This window comes from Symphalangus syndactylus, chromosome 6, assembly GCF_028878055.3.
Source record: "Symphalangus syndactylus isolate Jambi chromosome 6, NHGRI_mSymSyn1-v2.1_pri, whole genome shotgun sequence".
Classification (NCBI taxonomy): Eukaryota; Metazoa; Chordata; class Mammalia; order Primates; family Hylobatidae; genus Symphalangus; species Symphalangus syndactylus.
The window spans coordinates 89,304,625-89,320,708 of NC_072428.2; the positions used below are offsets into that span (position 1 = coordinate 89,304,625).

Consider the following 16,084-nt stretch of genomic DNA (forward strand, 5'->3'; position numbering starts at 1 on the left):
CAACGGTGGATCAAAAATATTAAAAATAGTAACAATATAGCAAGAAAAATGTAATAAAAATTCAATTCCTGCTGTTCTCCATTGTGCACTATGCTTACTAACCCTTTGTCTAGGTCATTGCCATCCTAACCAGGTAGAGAGTTGAAGGCAGAACTCATTTTATTTGGCCAGTATTATGTTTAATAAAATGAACATTTATGCCTTCAGGCAGTAAACACACAGTCTATTTCACAGCAGTTCCCGTTCTTCATTTTGTCTTGTTCTTGGCACCTTAAATTTTGTTTAACCCCTGTATCCAAACTCCTGCAGCCATTTGAATTTGCCATCCCTGATTTAGAACTTCAGGAGATCTGCTTCCCTTTATTCTCTTCTTCCCCCTATCAATCAACATTTCTGATGAGTGAGTGTGTAGCTAATTCGAATAAGCTAGGGTGGGAGATGAATTCTAGGTTGTTGTGCAAAGCCCATCTATTCAATCATTCTGTTTTTTCACACTACAATTTGTTATATACTAAGATATGTTCTGCATATTTCTGAAAGTATTTTCTAAGATTCAAATATGAAGCTTCATAAATGAAAATATTTATGAGATAATGAGATTATTACACATATATAAAGATAGTGGATTACTAAACAGTGTATTACCAAACAAGTTTACCTAACAATTTAATAAGGATTTATGTTTCAATGTTGAACACATTACACACACACACACACACACACACACACACAGTTTTACTTTTCTCAGTATTGACTAAAGTGCAACTTCTTTTTTTTTTTTGTTTTTGAGACGGAGTCTCGCTCTGTCACCCAGGCTGGAGTGCAGTGGCGCGATCTCGGCTCACTGCAAGCTCCGCCTCCCGGGTTCACGCCATTCTCCTGCCTCAGCCTCTCCGAGTAGCTGGGACTACAGGCGCCCGCCACCACGACCGGCTAATTTTTTTTTTTTTTTTTGTATTTTTAGTAGAGACGGGGTTTCACCGTGGTCTCGATCTCCTGACCTCGTGATCCGCCCGCCTCGGCCTCCCAAAGTGCTGGGATTACAAGCGTGAGCCACCGCCCCGGGCCTGCAACTTCTTTTATAAGTGTGCTTTTACAAAATATACTTATTTCCTATTCAAAAGCATGCCAACATGCTCTTTGGACATAACTTAAAACAATTATTTCTACTAACATGCATACCTGTAGACAGCTTTTAATAGAATTTGGTATTTATATTTAAGATAGCAGTGGAGTCATGTTAAAAAGACATTATAACATTTCACATAAAGTCACATCATATAGAGTTGCAGTGGTTAATAATTACCTTCATGTCAAAGATACAAAATTAGCAGTTACCATGAAATATAAAGCAGGTAAATACAAAGCAAAAAAAGAGAAGTTAGAATGAATCAAAATGACAAGGCATATTCTTTGGACTACTTGTACCTTTTTAATTGTCTTCTGAATAAGCATGTCTCCAACTGGCATTAGAATACCTCCAAACACAGCCAGGATGGCACCAATGACAGCCCCAGTGATGAGCCCACTGTTCCGGTCACAGCCCATTTTTCTTGTTCAGGAGGTGAATTAGTGTTAAGCACCTGTTTCTTGCAAACTCCTGGATATGATTCAGGTGGTTTCTATAAGCTCTGGTTCTATCATTAGAAAGAGATCATAAAACAGAAGCTTAAATATCAGTACAAAAAGATCAAAGTACAAAGAAAACACCCACTGAAACAGATCATTTTGCCAGTTTTAAATAAACAAATGCTTTTCTTTTTGTTTCACCAAAGTGGCTTCCTCTGTCCACCTCCCTTTTCTTGCTTCTAATGCCTACCAGTGGCAGAACTAATAATGTCATATCTGAATTTCTTCATATTCCTCCTTTTTAATTTTCTTTCTACACATGATTAACATATTGAAATCTTATCTAAGGAGAACTCTCACCCTCATCTCTCTTCCCTTGTCTCAGCAACTTAGGTGCATCCTCACTGTCTGGTTTCTCCACCCAACACAACCTTCCACACCCTTTCTGGAGTTCTCCTGCCAACCCAATGTGGGTTGACTGATGTGTTTTCCATTAAATGATAAGCAAGTATGGTAACAGATGTTTTATTTACTATACCTTATTCACAAATCAACAGCAAGACACGAATTTTACAGGAAATGAACTGATGAGTCACAGAAAGAATCAATTCGTCTAATCATTGGAAAGCTACCTGTGAAAATGAGAAAAGCATGGGTAAATAGAAAAAAATATTCTCAGAAATTTTATACTGGGACACTCTAATATCACCATACTTAAAATAACTGTTAAAAGAAAGTCTAATTTTCATGAATACTGAGTTCAGGCCTGAATTGCTTGTTCTAAAAACTGTTTAAAACATGGAATTATTTTAAATAAGTATATCTTATTTTCAGTTTTATTAATGACTTTGAATAGACTACAGGTGCAAAGAATTTGAAGAAAATATAAAATGTAGAGGATGTCTTGTTTCAACCACGGCATTGCTTTCTTAATAAAGAATTTTTTCCCTACATATTCAACTACAATATAGTTCATTTTGTCATTTGCAGTTGATTCATGCTAAATCTGTTAAAATTAGGTAGCTTGTGTTAGTATATGTTTGTCAATATAATGTTTGGTATCTTCATAAAGTGTGATTATTATTATTTTTTGAGACGGAGTCTTTCTCTGTCACCCAGGCTGGAGTGCAATGGCACGATCTCGGCTCACTGCAACCTCTGCCTCCTGTTCAAGCAATTCTCCTGACTCAGCCTCCTGAGTGGCTGGGATTACAGGTGCGTGCCACCATGCCCAGCTAATTTTTGTATTTTTAGTAGAGATGGGATTTCACCAGGTTGGTCAGGTTGGTCTCGAACACCTGACCTCGTGATCCACCCACCTCAGCCTCCCAAAGTACTGGGGTGACAGGCATGAGCCACCGTGCCTGGCCATAGTATGTGATTATTATATAAAGATTGGAAGAGCTGGGTGCGGTGGCTCACGCCTGTCCCATCCCAGCACTTTGGGAGGCTGAGGCGGGTGGATCACCTGAGGTTGGGAGTTTGAGACCAGCCTGACCAACACAGAGAAACCCCGTCTCTACTAAACATACAAAGTTAGCCGGGCATGGTAGCACATGCTTGTAATCCCAGCTACTTCGGAGGCCGAGGCAGGAAATTCGCTCGAACCCAGGAGGCGGAGGTTGCGGTGAGCTGAGATCACGCCATTGCACTCCAGCCTGGGCAACAAGAGCGAAACTCCATTTCAAAAAAAAAAAAAAAAAAAAAAAAAGATTGGAAGAAAGAATACAATTTGTGAAATGAGTGGATCTTACTGTAATGATAAGAGTTAATTCTAATTAGTATTTGAAAACACATTTATTTGAACTTTTTTGTTGTTGTTGTAATGACATTTTGTCAATAAGGGGGTTGGCCTGTCATTTATAGTCAGAATGCACTTTATAGTTTATAAACAATCACCCTCTACTTTGAAATGCTCATGGCCAAACAAAACATATGTGCCGACGGAACGAAGGCTACAGTCAAAAAAGGGCACATAGAATATTGTTGTTAATGTTGTAAGTGTATTAATAATTGTGGTTTGTTATAATTTCAGGTTTTCCCTCCACAGCTCTCTTGCAACAGAGGTACCAGTCTTATGATTTTATTAGTATTTACTTCCACTTTAGTAATCATATAGTTTTTCAAAAATATTACTTGCAGAGCTAAGAAAAGAATAAGAAAATGATATTTTCCCCAAAAATGCAGGAATAAATGTTACACATTTTTTTCTTGGCAATTTTATTATTTACCTATGTTCCCTTAACCTTTGGTATTCCCCTTTGCCTGTTCCCTTATACATAGGATACGTTCCAGTATAAACCACAGGATGCAATAAACTTCATTTACACTAAGGTCTTGGTGATTAAGAAGACTGACTAGTTCTTTAGTGTCATTTTTCTCCAATGTAAAGGGAATGCACATAAGTCTAAACAAGTGATTTGTTTTTCCTGTGGAATTTTCTGTCTCACTGAGCAAGTAGGGCTGGCTTTTTATTAATTGTTCAGGGTGGAGTGGTAACAATAGTTTTCCCTGCCCTTGGAAATCATATACCATGCTACCTCGTATGGCTTTGTCCATGGCTGTCCTAATGCAATGGAATGAGTAATTTAATGCTGGTAATCAGGACTGGATATTGTCGAATAGAATTTCCTTTGCAATGCATAATTGTAAAGCACTTGAAACTTTTCTTGAAACCATCTTTTAAGCAACCATAGTAATTGCTAACTAGAGAATGTCATGCTGGTGTTCTGTATGTTGTGAACTGATAATGAGATTTAGGGTAGTTTATTAGGTACATAATATTTTATTGAATGCCCATTTCATAGACTATCCCCAACTATTTTCTGCAAGTTATACTTAAGGAAGCAATTAAAATATAGGGATCCCAGCCGGTTCAATTGAGATTAGGGGACAAGATTAAACCAAAGACTGATTTGTCACTGTCTTGCTAAACGAAAGTGGGCAAGCCACGTAATCTCTCTACACCTCAATTTCCTCATGCGTAAAATGAGATGATAAAATGAGATCAGCATTTTTTAATTTAAGCAGCTGAACTGGTTCTTCAATTCTTACGTGGAAGTCCATTAGGTAAAATGACTGATTCCACAGCAGTTAAGAAGCCCAGAGACTCTGTTTCTTAACTTTGTCTCCCTGTTTCTGCCTGACACTCTTTATCCTCACTGTTAGGAAGCTCTAGGAGAACCTCTGTAGAAACCCACAGCTTTATGAGCCCATATAAAAAATGCAGCAGGAAACCCCCAGTGTCATATTCCAGTTTTGTTAATATAGTATGAAAATCTATTTAAAACATGTATAACTCAAGGATTAAGTTATCTCTCCGGAAAAGTTATTTTATGTTCCACATAAACTTCACTAAAAATTACTCATTCAATATTAATGTCATTTGCAACTCTGACAAATGTGATACAAAATGATTTAAAATTATAACTCTATTGCTGTTAGAATAGGTATATGTACATATATTAGCCCTTCTCCAGATTCTATGCCACAACTTGGTTGTGAATCTATCTGGCCTTTTCCCAAATCATTCTTCTTTATTCAAGTAGCTCCATGCACTACAGAGAAGAGTTTCTGCAGGGGGTAAAGAGTTCCAACAGTAACCACTGAAGAAACCAGGGAGTAGTGCATGCTCTCCAATGGCTCCCTCTCTAGACCTGAAAACTGATTGTTATAACTTCTATGGACTCTGAGCCTAGATATGTTGAGCAATGGACAGGCCTGGGTACTGCCTAGATCTGTCTGCTTTGAACTTAAAACTGAAGTGAGATAGTATACACATCCCACTGCTATAGAGTCACATACATTAGAAAACAGAAGTATCAAGTAATTTATTCTGTTGAATTCTATGGTTAGACAGTTCTCAATCTAACATTGGTCAGGATGATATATAAGCAAAATTACAAGTATTAATCTAACAAAACTTCAATCCATGTGCTGATAATTTGAAAAAGAGCTAGACAAACTGAACTTATCTATTTGTTCAAATTTTCAACTGATTGATTGCCTCTTATTAAGTTTCTACCTTTTTCCTAAGAATAGGCAAAATACGTGACACTAGTTGGGTTCATTTATCATCACTCAGTGCCTTGACACCATGAGTAATGAAGTGTTGTTATTATAATCATACTCTATCCTTAAGCTGCGTATGACAAAATTATAATTAGTTTTATTCACCTGAGGCAAAGGAGGACCAAATATACTACATAAGACGTGCACCAAATACAAAACAGAAAAGTTCACGTTAAATAGCACATTGTAGTCAACAGCTTTCCCACCTATATTTATCTTCAGAGAAAGAATGTACTTTGTCTCCACCATTCCACCAAATTTAGCTGTCTAGAGCATAAAAAATTTGGGTCATGCTTACTCAGTTTTCTTAATAACACAACTCCTTATATATGAAAATATGTAATTAATTTCATTTGCTAATTGTAGATTAAATTTTATTCTTTACTAATTGTTACTTGTCCTTTATAAGAAACAGACAAGATATTGATACTGTGTCGATAATAATTTACTTCCTGCTTAAAGTACTTAAATTTAGAAAGCCAAGATATAGAAAACTAATTGAGACTTGTATAAAGAAGAAAGGGAAAATAACAAGACGTGTTTTAATAGGCGACTAATTACATGCCTTTCTTGATTCTATAGGCAGCTCAGTTGCCTTCTGTCCAGTTTATAGATTATAAATCCTATTCCTTTTGTGGAATTCATGGTTGGACCCTATTCTGTTGGGTCATCTTTGAAAGAGGGAGGAAAAATATAACTTTTTTTTTTTTTTTGGTTATCAGGTCAACAGTGTTTCTGTAATGAACTTTTAAGCAAAATACCCTTCCACTATATTGGGAACCCAGTAGAAACAGAGACTAAGCTTTCTGCAAAGCCTGCATTAGACTGAGATATAAGAAGCCTCTTCAGTAAATAGTTCAGACTACTAGAGCAAGTCCCCAGAGCATCTATAATTAATCCCTTGTGTTTATAAAGCTGTGTTCCCTGGGAAACTCCACCCAGAAAAGGCATGGCCCTGAAGTAACATCTGCTGGGATGTAAACTATGAAATTTGAAAACTTTTAGATTTCCAGGGTACTTGTACCATAGATACTTGTCAGACCTAAATGACATTTTCTTACTGATCAGTAGATAGCTAAAATTTATTTTTTTTTCTATCTATAAGCCTTCCTCCCACTTTTTCTTAGGATAGAAAACCAGACTACACTCTTCTGTTTTCCATTCTCTTGATACAGAGAGTTTTCCTTACCTAAAAAATACAGCATCTGTCCATAAAATCTAGTTTTTGGAGGATTTGGGGGAATTCATTCAACAGTTTGCATGAGTATAGAAGTTAATTTTTAAAATTAAACTTTTTTCACAGTCTTATCATAACTGTGTATGCATAAACATAACTATGTATGTTTATAAAGACACAGTTCCCTAGACATGAGTAAAAACGTAGATTCAAATTCAAGGTAGTAGAAATGGGTGTACAACAATCATTTAACTATGATTATGTTTCATCAGCATAAGGTCATTAGGTCATTCCTTATCAAATCGTGTTTAGAGATAGAATTCTCCTTTCAAGGTAAATTTTATGCACAATACCAATATACAAAGATAGTTCCAAGAAGAGCTATTTGGTAAAAGAAAGGAGCAGAAACTGTGCCTCTTCCCTTTTCCAGTCACACTTCACATGGTCTCTGAGTCATCTCCAAAGAACCCATGGGCTCCACAAATAATTTTCAAGTAACTGGACTATGAGATCTCCAGCATCTTATCTTACTGAAGTTATCTCATGTCCATTTCCATCCTATCAGAATATATGATGATGGTAAAAATGTAAAATAGGAAAAAACTTGATAGACATCTGTAATATAATTATATACTTCTCAAATATTGCAATTTGAAACTTGTTTTGATGGTAGTCTTTACAAATTAATGCAATAAATACATTGGACTTTATATATTATACTTGTGATCCCTCTAGAAACAAGTCTCATCTTTTAAAGACTTATGAACCAGGGATTACTATAGGTTTGAAATTATTCTCTTAAATTCATACTGATTTAAAGAGTATTATCTAGACCCATTCTTAATTTTTGAACCTTAGACAAGAATGCTAATGTCTTTTTTCCACACCCCAAATTCTACTATAAACAGACACTATAAAGTTTGTAATGCCAAAAATGCTGGGCCTTGAAGCCAAGAAATGTAGATTCAGTTCTGGGTGTTAGTATTGAAGTTTGTCTGTGATACGGTTTTCTCTAAAATGAGTTTACTTACATCAAATAAGGTTGCAAGTATTAAATGAAATGAAGTAAAATAATATATAAATATTTATATTGTAGAAAATGTTATTGTTATTTTGAAATATTACTATGAAGTGTCATTTCAAACCATAACAGTAAAGTGTTATTTCATATTGGCCAAGTGTTTTAAAAATCTAATAAATGTGTATATTTTACAAAAGTAGAAATGATTATTTGCAAAATAGTTAGATTATAATGAAATGTGATCATATATGTATGGAATTAAAATATGCAAATGGAAAGACAGCTACTAGTTTAGAACAATGATACTTGCAAGTTTTAGACACATCTTGGGCCAGTGAACAAAAACACCTTCTGATTAGATCCGAGGATAGTTACAGAATTATCTTAAACTTTCCTTTTCAGGAAACACACAGGAAATACACACACATGCAGGATTCAAATGTGTTGAAGTAAACAAGGTTAAAACAATTCCGTAAAAAAATAGGGTGGCAACTATAACTTCCAAGGTAAATTCCAAATTCAGTACACTCTGTGCAAGTACCTCCAATTGTAATTAATATTCTTCCCAGGCTAACCCATTATCTGATGGTTCTCTGTTTGGTTTATTGTTCTGGTTCACTAATGAGTCTGGTAAATTAAATGATTTCTACTTTAGTTCTTATTTTCTTGTAAACTCCAAAGGACCACTGGACTTTCTATATAACAAACATTTTTAAATATTTCATTTTGGCTTCCTTGTGAACCAATATTTAAAGCAATATTTTCTTAGCTTCAACACACGTTACTGACTTAAAACCACACAGAAAAAGACTAAAAAGTACATGCAAATCTTTACAAAACAGGTTTCAATATGCTACTTGATGATTTCAGAAACTGGGATATACTCTAGAGAATTTATGCCATTTACAGTTATTTATAATTTTAGTTAATATATAACCAATTTGAGGCTTTTACTTCATTCCTCCAAACTGATTTCTCCTTTACTTCAAATTGGCATCATCATCTAATAAGTCAGTACTATTTGTAATCTTCTTGGATTGAAAAAAACATTAATTTTGATTTATTTTTATTCTACTAATTTACACTAATTAAATTTCAGATTATTTAAAAGTAATATACTTTGCTATTCCCAGTAACAATGACAATATCTTTGTTCATTACAGAAAAGAACTTAAAATGCACATATCCAAAATACACATTGCATTTGATCATGTAGAGCAAGTCAGGTACACCAAAAGTTGTGCAATTCAAATTGAAAATTAAACAAGCTAATGACTCTGCAAAGTAATAAGTAGTTAACAATTGCATATTAGACAACATGTTGACTTAAGAGCTGTAAGTCATTTATAACATCTAACCTCATTATATTGGTCTGCACTATAATGATCTTCATCATTTAAACATCATGTATCAATAGCCTAAGTATAAAATGAAAGTTTTATAATAATCCAAATTGGATTGTAAATCACTTTATTAACTTATACATATGACATGAAACGCCATTGGGTATGGTTTAAGCATAAAATATAGGAAGGTTGATAACTTGAAAATAATGCAAACCTGATTTTTAGATAAAGCCTAGTGACTAAGAAAACAGTTACTACCTTTTTTCCTGTCCTTGTTATATAACTTCTTAGGAGTATTTACACAGTAGTGGCACCTCCCATTATCTGGGTGATGGGAAAAGTCCCTTCATCTTTTTTATTTAAAGAAAAATCATATAACTTACCTTTAAAATGGCTAAGAAGGATTTTTCAATCAAATGCTCCAACATTTGGACAATTCTTAATAGGATCAAATGGTATTCTGCAGAAAAGTCCTACACTGCAGTCCTCATTACATAAATGCGTGAGAGTTTAAATATGCAACCACACCCCCCTCCCAAAAAAAAAAGAAAAAAAAAGCACTCTACAATGTCAGATCCCAGTGTGTGGTTTGTTGCCAGAGGAATTGAAAGAAAAAAAAATCCCCCACACAGCACATTACTGATATGGCTAATAAGCATCTATTTTTATGTTCTGTTAAAGACCCATTACCTATATCTGAGATATTCAGCATTTTTTTTTTTTTTTTTGGCTATTTCCCATCCAAGTAAGTCAGAGGCCAGAAAAACAAAAGGAACGGACTTGCTGAGCTTCCCCTAACATATTCTCAGATGCTGAACTGAGACCGCGGGTGGAAAGAGTAAATTGGGAAGAATAATCATATTCTCACTTCCCTGTCTTGACTGAGCTTGCGAAACTTATTTTACTAAGTTTAAATTTAATGTACTTTTTTATACAGTGTAATTCTGAAATACTGTGAAACTAATAATTTTAAAAACAATTGGAGACTGTCAATCAGCAAGGATGACAAACTGACTTAAAAAAAGGAACAGCCTTGTTCTAGCTGGAAGTTCTTAACTGTTTATCATTTTCTGTTAGTTTTGCAAAAATTTCATGATCACAGCACAGTCCTCCTACAAAAAATAAATTCCTTAAATTCCTTCAACCAAAATATGTCTAAGTAGAATTACTATTGAGGATAATCTTTAGTACTTAAGTCACTTTAAAAAAAAAAAAAAAAAGCATTATGTTGATATTGAATCAAAACAGAAGGCCTTGCACTTTGGGGAAAGAACCTTCACTATCAAGACCCTGTTCTTACAAAGAAATTCTCAGAATCATACAGGAAAACCTTCACAGGGTTAACCTGGCATGTATTTGATAGGAGAGCTGGATAAATGCATTCAAACAACCTTAGAAGTAAAGCAACCTAAGAATAACAGACAGAAATATATTTAGTTCATTAGATCATATTTAAACCAGTCCTTATAGTTAGAATGCTCGTGCTGTCCTTTTTGGGCATGTGAGGCACACAACGAATCCTTTCATTTGCAAGCAGTGCCATACAACTGAAAAAGAACCCCAAACACTCTTTTCTCCTCAAGCAGTTTTTTTTCCCCGGGGAAGTTTTTACTGACATATTTAGTTAAAAAATAAGTCATAAAAATATTGTAAGTCTATTACCTTTTTTTCAAATCTCAGACCACTTAATTAGGATAAAGTAGAAATGACCGTGTGCAATCTCTTTATAATTTATGCTTTCAGTTAGAAAAGAATAACTCGCAATGATTTCATGAAACTTAAGAAGGTAACTCCCTTAAATAACTGTGACCTTTTATCTTGATGGCACGATATAAAATGGTAGTATAAAGACAAATATTATTTCGGTTAAGAATATCTATTTTGTAGATAGCTATTTTGTATTTAAGCTACTTTATTTCTCAACCTTAATTCTCACACATTCACACTCTAATATGACAATTCAGAAAGAGATTACCAACAAAAGGGTTCAGATAAGACCTATTTAAAAGAGCATATTTTAAACATATTAAAGGACTAAAGTATAATGAAAATATGATCGCAATTAGAGAAAGATTATTTCAGAAAAAATACATGCAAAATAGATGCCTAAGTTGACATTAAACTTACTTGGGTATTATTTAATCAGTAGCCTAATGCCATTCAAATCTGCTGTCACTGGAGAGGAAAATGTCACAGAGTCCCATGAGCAGTCCAAAGAATCAAATTTACATTCCCAGAGGCAGCTGTTAAGTGTTCAATCCCATAGACAACAGTTCCTGAGTAGCTTAGCATACAAGACCTGAAAGCACACAGCTGAGTCAAATCTGCAACCGTGGATTTTGAGAAAAATAAAGACCTTAAACAAAAATACAGCAAAATGCTGTACCCATTTTAAAGTAAAGAGTGTTGGGGCTTGTTTTTTGAGATGGAGTCTCGCTCTGTCACCCAGGCTGGAGTGCAGTGGCGCGATCTCAGCTCACTGCAAGCTCCGCCTCCTGGGTTCAGCCATTCTCCTCCCTCAGCCTCCCGAGTAGCTGGGACCACAGGCGCCCGCCACCTCACCCGGCTAACTTTTTGTATTCTTTTTTAGTAGAGACGGGGTTTCACCGTGTTAGCCAGGATGGTCTCAATCTCCTGACCTCGTGATCCACCCGTCTCGGCCTCCCAAAGTGCTGGGATTACAGGCATGAGCCACCGCGCCCGGCCTCATTTTTTTAAAGACTATGCACCCACCATATTTTGAAGGGATGTGTTTTATGTGAGCATATACCTTGCTTTATGTAAACCCACTATAACACTAGATTAATTTATTAGAATGACAGGATATATTTTTCAATCTACTTCAGTCAGTTTAGACACGATTCTTTGGAAATTTTTTTTTTTTTTTTTTTTTTTTTTTTTTTTGCAAGAGATCACATAGGGTTAGAAATTGAAAGGATGTAAGTTTAAATCCTCAGGCTACCGGGTCCTAGTTGTATTGACTTGCAATTGGAAGTTAACTGCTTGTTCTTCTTTTTCCAGATTTATCGAGGTATGAATCATTTTGACATGTGTATACACTGTAAAATGATTGCCATAATCAAGTTAATTAACATATTCATTGCTCTCATTTTCATAATCAAAGAATACAGAAAACTAAATAAAAGAGTAATAATAAGAGCTAAGAGATGAGTAGTGTACAATACTTTGACAGGAGCCTGAAAATTTCTAGGCACTCAACACTCCCCATTTCATCACCCCCACTTCCTACAAGCCTCCTCCCCTCTCCATTCTCTGCTTTATTTTCCACAGGTCACTTATCACCATTGAAGAAATTCTGCCAATTGACTTTTGTTTTTGTCCTATCTTTGCACCAGCTAGAATGTTGGGTTTTTGAGGAGGGGGATGCTTGTCTGTTTAATTCACCACTGAACCCCCATAGTATAGAATAAGCTCATAGTTGGTAATAAGTTGAATAAACAGATACACACAAGACTATTATAACCATCATAATGCTTTACAAGTAGTGAGAATGAGTGGAAATGAGAGACTATTATGCTGCTTGTTCATACCATGGATATGTAATGGTTTGATTCGGATTAAGAACATCTGCTAGGAAAATGAATGGAATCTGAGTCTGAATTTGGAATTCATCACTTCCTAAGTGTATGACTTATTGCTAACTACTTTACCTCTCTTAAACATGGTAGAAATATCTCCCTCACAGAATTGCTGTAAAGATTAAAAGTGATAATTTGAAGGATTTAGCACAGAGCCTGACATAGTTTTTGCTTAACAAATAATTGTGGCTGGGCTTGGTGGCTCACACCTGTAATCCCAGCACTTTGGGAGGCCGAGGTGGGCGGATCACTTGAGGTCAGGAGTTCGAGACTAGCTTGACCAACATGGTGAAACCTCCTCTCTACTAAAAATAGAAAAATTAGCCAGGTGTGGAGGCACATGCCTGTAATCCCAACTACTCAGGAAGCTGAGACAGGAAAATCGCTTGAACCTGGGAGGCAGAGGTTGCAGTGAGCTGAGATTGTGCCACTATACTCCAGCCTGGGCAATAAAGTGAGACTCTGTCTCAAAACACAAAAACAAAAACAAAAACAACAACAAATAATTGCTATGGCCATCACTGGCTATTATGCACAATTTTATTTTAGAAAATGTATTTAGTATGGAGAGAAAGAAATATTGAAAATTATAGAAAAGTATACAATGAGAAGCCTCAATCCCCAATTGTATTCCTGAGAAGTAACAAATGTTAAGTGTGTGTTAACCTTCCCCCAGTAATTTTATAATTTTCTAAAGTATATTAGCCATTTTTATTTTAAAACACTTGTAACAATATCCTTTTCACCTTTTTTTACATAAATTGCTTTGTCCCTTTCTTAATAATTAGTAGGAAAACAGTCTTCGGACATTTGACAATTTTTTTTTAATTTGACAATTTTTACTTTTCTGTTTGTATGTGTAACTTACAGAAATGTTTACATTTTTATTCCATAAACTTTGAGTCATTTCCTTTTGAGGATTGTATCATGCTTTGAAAGCCTTTATCCACTTTGAGCATACAAAAAAAAAAAAAACTTTCTTTTAGCATTTGTATAGTTAAAAAAAAATCCTTTTAACAGTACTTTTGGACAAGCTGATTCATGGAATGTAACACTTGTGAAATAAAAGAGGAAGAGTACAGTAAGTTGAGTAATAAATATTGCAACATATTTGAGAAGCAAATGACAGATGGGTAACAAGAGTTCTGGAAGAGGAATCACATGGCCCATGTGATTCCTTTATTAGCAATAGGATTTGTGAACTAGGCAAGACATAATAATCATTGTATTCCTGCTGTCCTTTCTTGTTAAATGGGATAACCTATAAAGTCTACCTACCTTTAAGCTGAAGATCAGATAGTAGATTTAAACTTTAAAATGTAAGGTTATATGCAGATACAAGAATATCTTCTAGTAGTAGATACCATTTAAAAGAAAACTAAGTGATTTTTTTTTAACAGTTCAGCAAATGAAAAAGAAGCATTTTGGTACAACCTGCATTGTAATTCTAGATTGAATGGGTGAACAAAGACTTGAAGAACAAAGAACAATGAAGATGATCATACAATAACACAGTCAACACATAGTAGGAGCTTACTACCTGCCAGGTGCGGAGCTAAGTATTTCACATGTATTACGTTGCTGACTAATCATATCTCCTTAGATGACTAGGACCTTAGATGACCAGCTCTTTAGATGACTAGCTGAGTTCACACAGCTAGTACTTGGCAGAACAAGGGCTGGAAGCCAAACTGACTGACTGAAGGGCCTATACTCTTTTCTTAAAAGAAAAAAAATACATTTACCCTTGATCAAAATCTAATTTTACATATTTTTCTCAAAATCATTGCACAAGTTGAATAATTTTAACCTGATATTACATTAAGAGCAAAATAATATCTAGACACAACAGAAAATGAACAGTGAACATATATAGGTAGCAATCGACGGAATTATTTTAGATTAAATAAAACATAAAATTTCATTCTACTGACCTATGAACTATCTCATAGCATTAGTTACCAATGTAAAACTAGGCAACATTTATTTTATCACTTTAATCTTTAGGGAATACTAATCATGGAAATGTATACATACATACATTTAGGCACATACACACTTATGCTTATATATGTATAATATATGAACATTTTTCAGTTGCTAGCTCATTACTTACAGAAGTATTAAAGTATTAGTATGTTCTAACTGCTTTATAAGTTGAGGAAGGACTTAACATGCAGTAATAAAAAATAACTATGTAATTTGAATATTAAATTGCAAAAGACAAGAGCATCATGTAATGCTAGTGAAATGCTGAAAGACTGAAATGGAGATTTCTAATATTACCTTTAAAAGAAAATTTCCAGAACATTATTAAAGGTGAAATTCCGAATATCAGAGTGATTTAGTTTAGACTTAAACCACATGGACTAATGAATCAAAACCCAGGATAAAAACAAACATACTGCATTAAAAGTAGAAAATAATCTTACCCATAGGTTTAATAGAAGTCATGCTTGTAACAGATTAAAGAGAGCACTTCTGTATATGTAGATAGTTCTCATGTGGGCATGGCCAAATCATTATGTAAATTTTATAGGCCATCTAAAAATGTTGCCAGACCTAATTCTTACTTGAACAGCTTGCAAAAACAATTCTCTAAGTAGGAAAAAAAATTAGTCAACATTTAAATGATGGTAAGAAACATAAGGAAATGCCATGATCAGCATAGTTAGGTAAATTGTGTCCATAGAGTAGATAGGAAATTATTGGAGGAAAAAACAGAAACATTTAGGTAAAAGAATAACTAGGTCTCAAGGCATGGTGTGATGAAATAGCAGGAAAAAAGTCAATAATTCATAGCCAAAACAAGCATTTAGTTGATGAGCACCACATTTTTTAAACGTTGAGAAAAAAATAGCAATTAATTAATTTGGAATTTTACCGGGCAGAAAGAAAAAATTCATTGTAATTAAGGGTACCACAAATTTTAGTTCTGAGAAATATTATAACAGCCCTGGATTAAAAAGGTAATCCCTAAAGTGGAGTCTTTAAAATAAAATAAATAATTTTGAGAAGGTTCAGAGAAATAATTTAACTTTGCATTGGCTCTAGGCTTGGCCATAATGACGTGTTTTAAAATGCTAAAATATTCGGTTTTTCTTATTTTGTTTAAACCATAAAAAACTGATCAGCATGATGAATATATTAAAACAGAAAAATATAAAGAAATCAGATGAAGGATGACATAAAATGATTTTTTGTTCCATTTAATAAATAAACACACTAAACCACACTGGCAAGTCTGTCTTTTAAAAAACTATATTGACATCTGCACCAGCTGATCATCTGTTACCTCAAG

At 34.5% G+C, this 16,084-nt stretch overlaps 1 protein-coding gene across 3 annotated transcripts in view; it reads right to left on the reverse strand.

Annotated features, from left to right (window-relative positions):
• CD36 (CD36 molecule (CD36 blood group)) overlaps positions 1-16,084 on the reverse strand; it is an 81,126-nt gene that overhangs the window by 31,371 nt on the left and 33,671 nt on the right. For 2 of the 3 annotated variants that reach the window (XM_055281408.2, XM_063642089.1), the window contains exons 2-3: positions 2,108-2,201; positions 1,429-1,637 (exon numbers count right to left, since the gene is read on the reverse strand). In XM_055281408.2, the coding sequence (XP_055137383.1) occupies positions 1,429-1,548 (120 nt within the window). In that variant the 5' untranslated portion in view covers positions 1,549-1,637; positions 2,108-2,201. Of the gene's footprint in view, positions 1-1,428; positions 1,638-2,107; positions 2,202-9,567; positions 9,796-16,084 lie in introns of those variants that run through there. The other variant, XM_063642088.1, reaches the window with a different exon arrangement.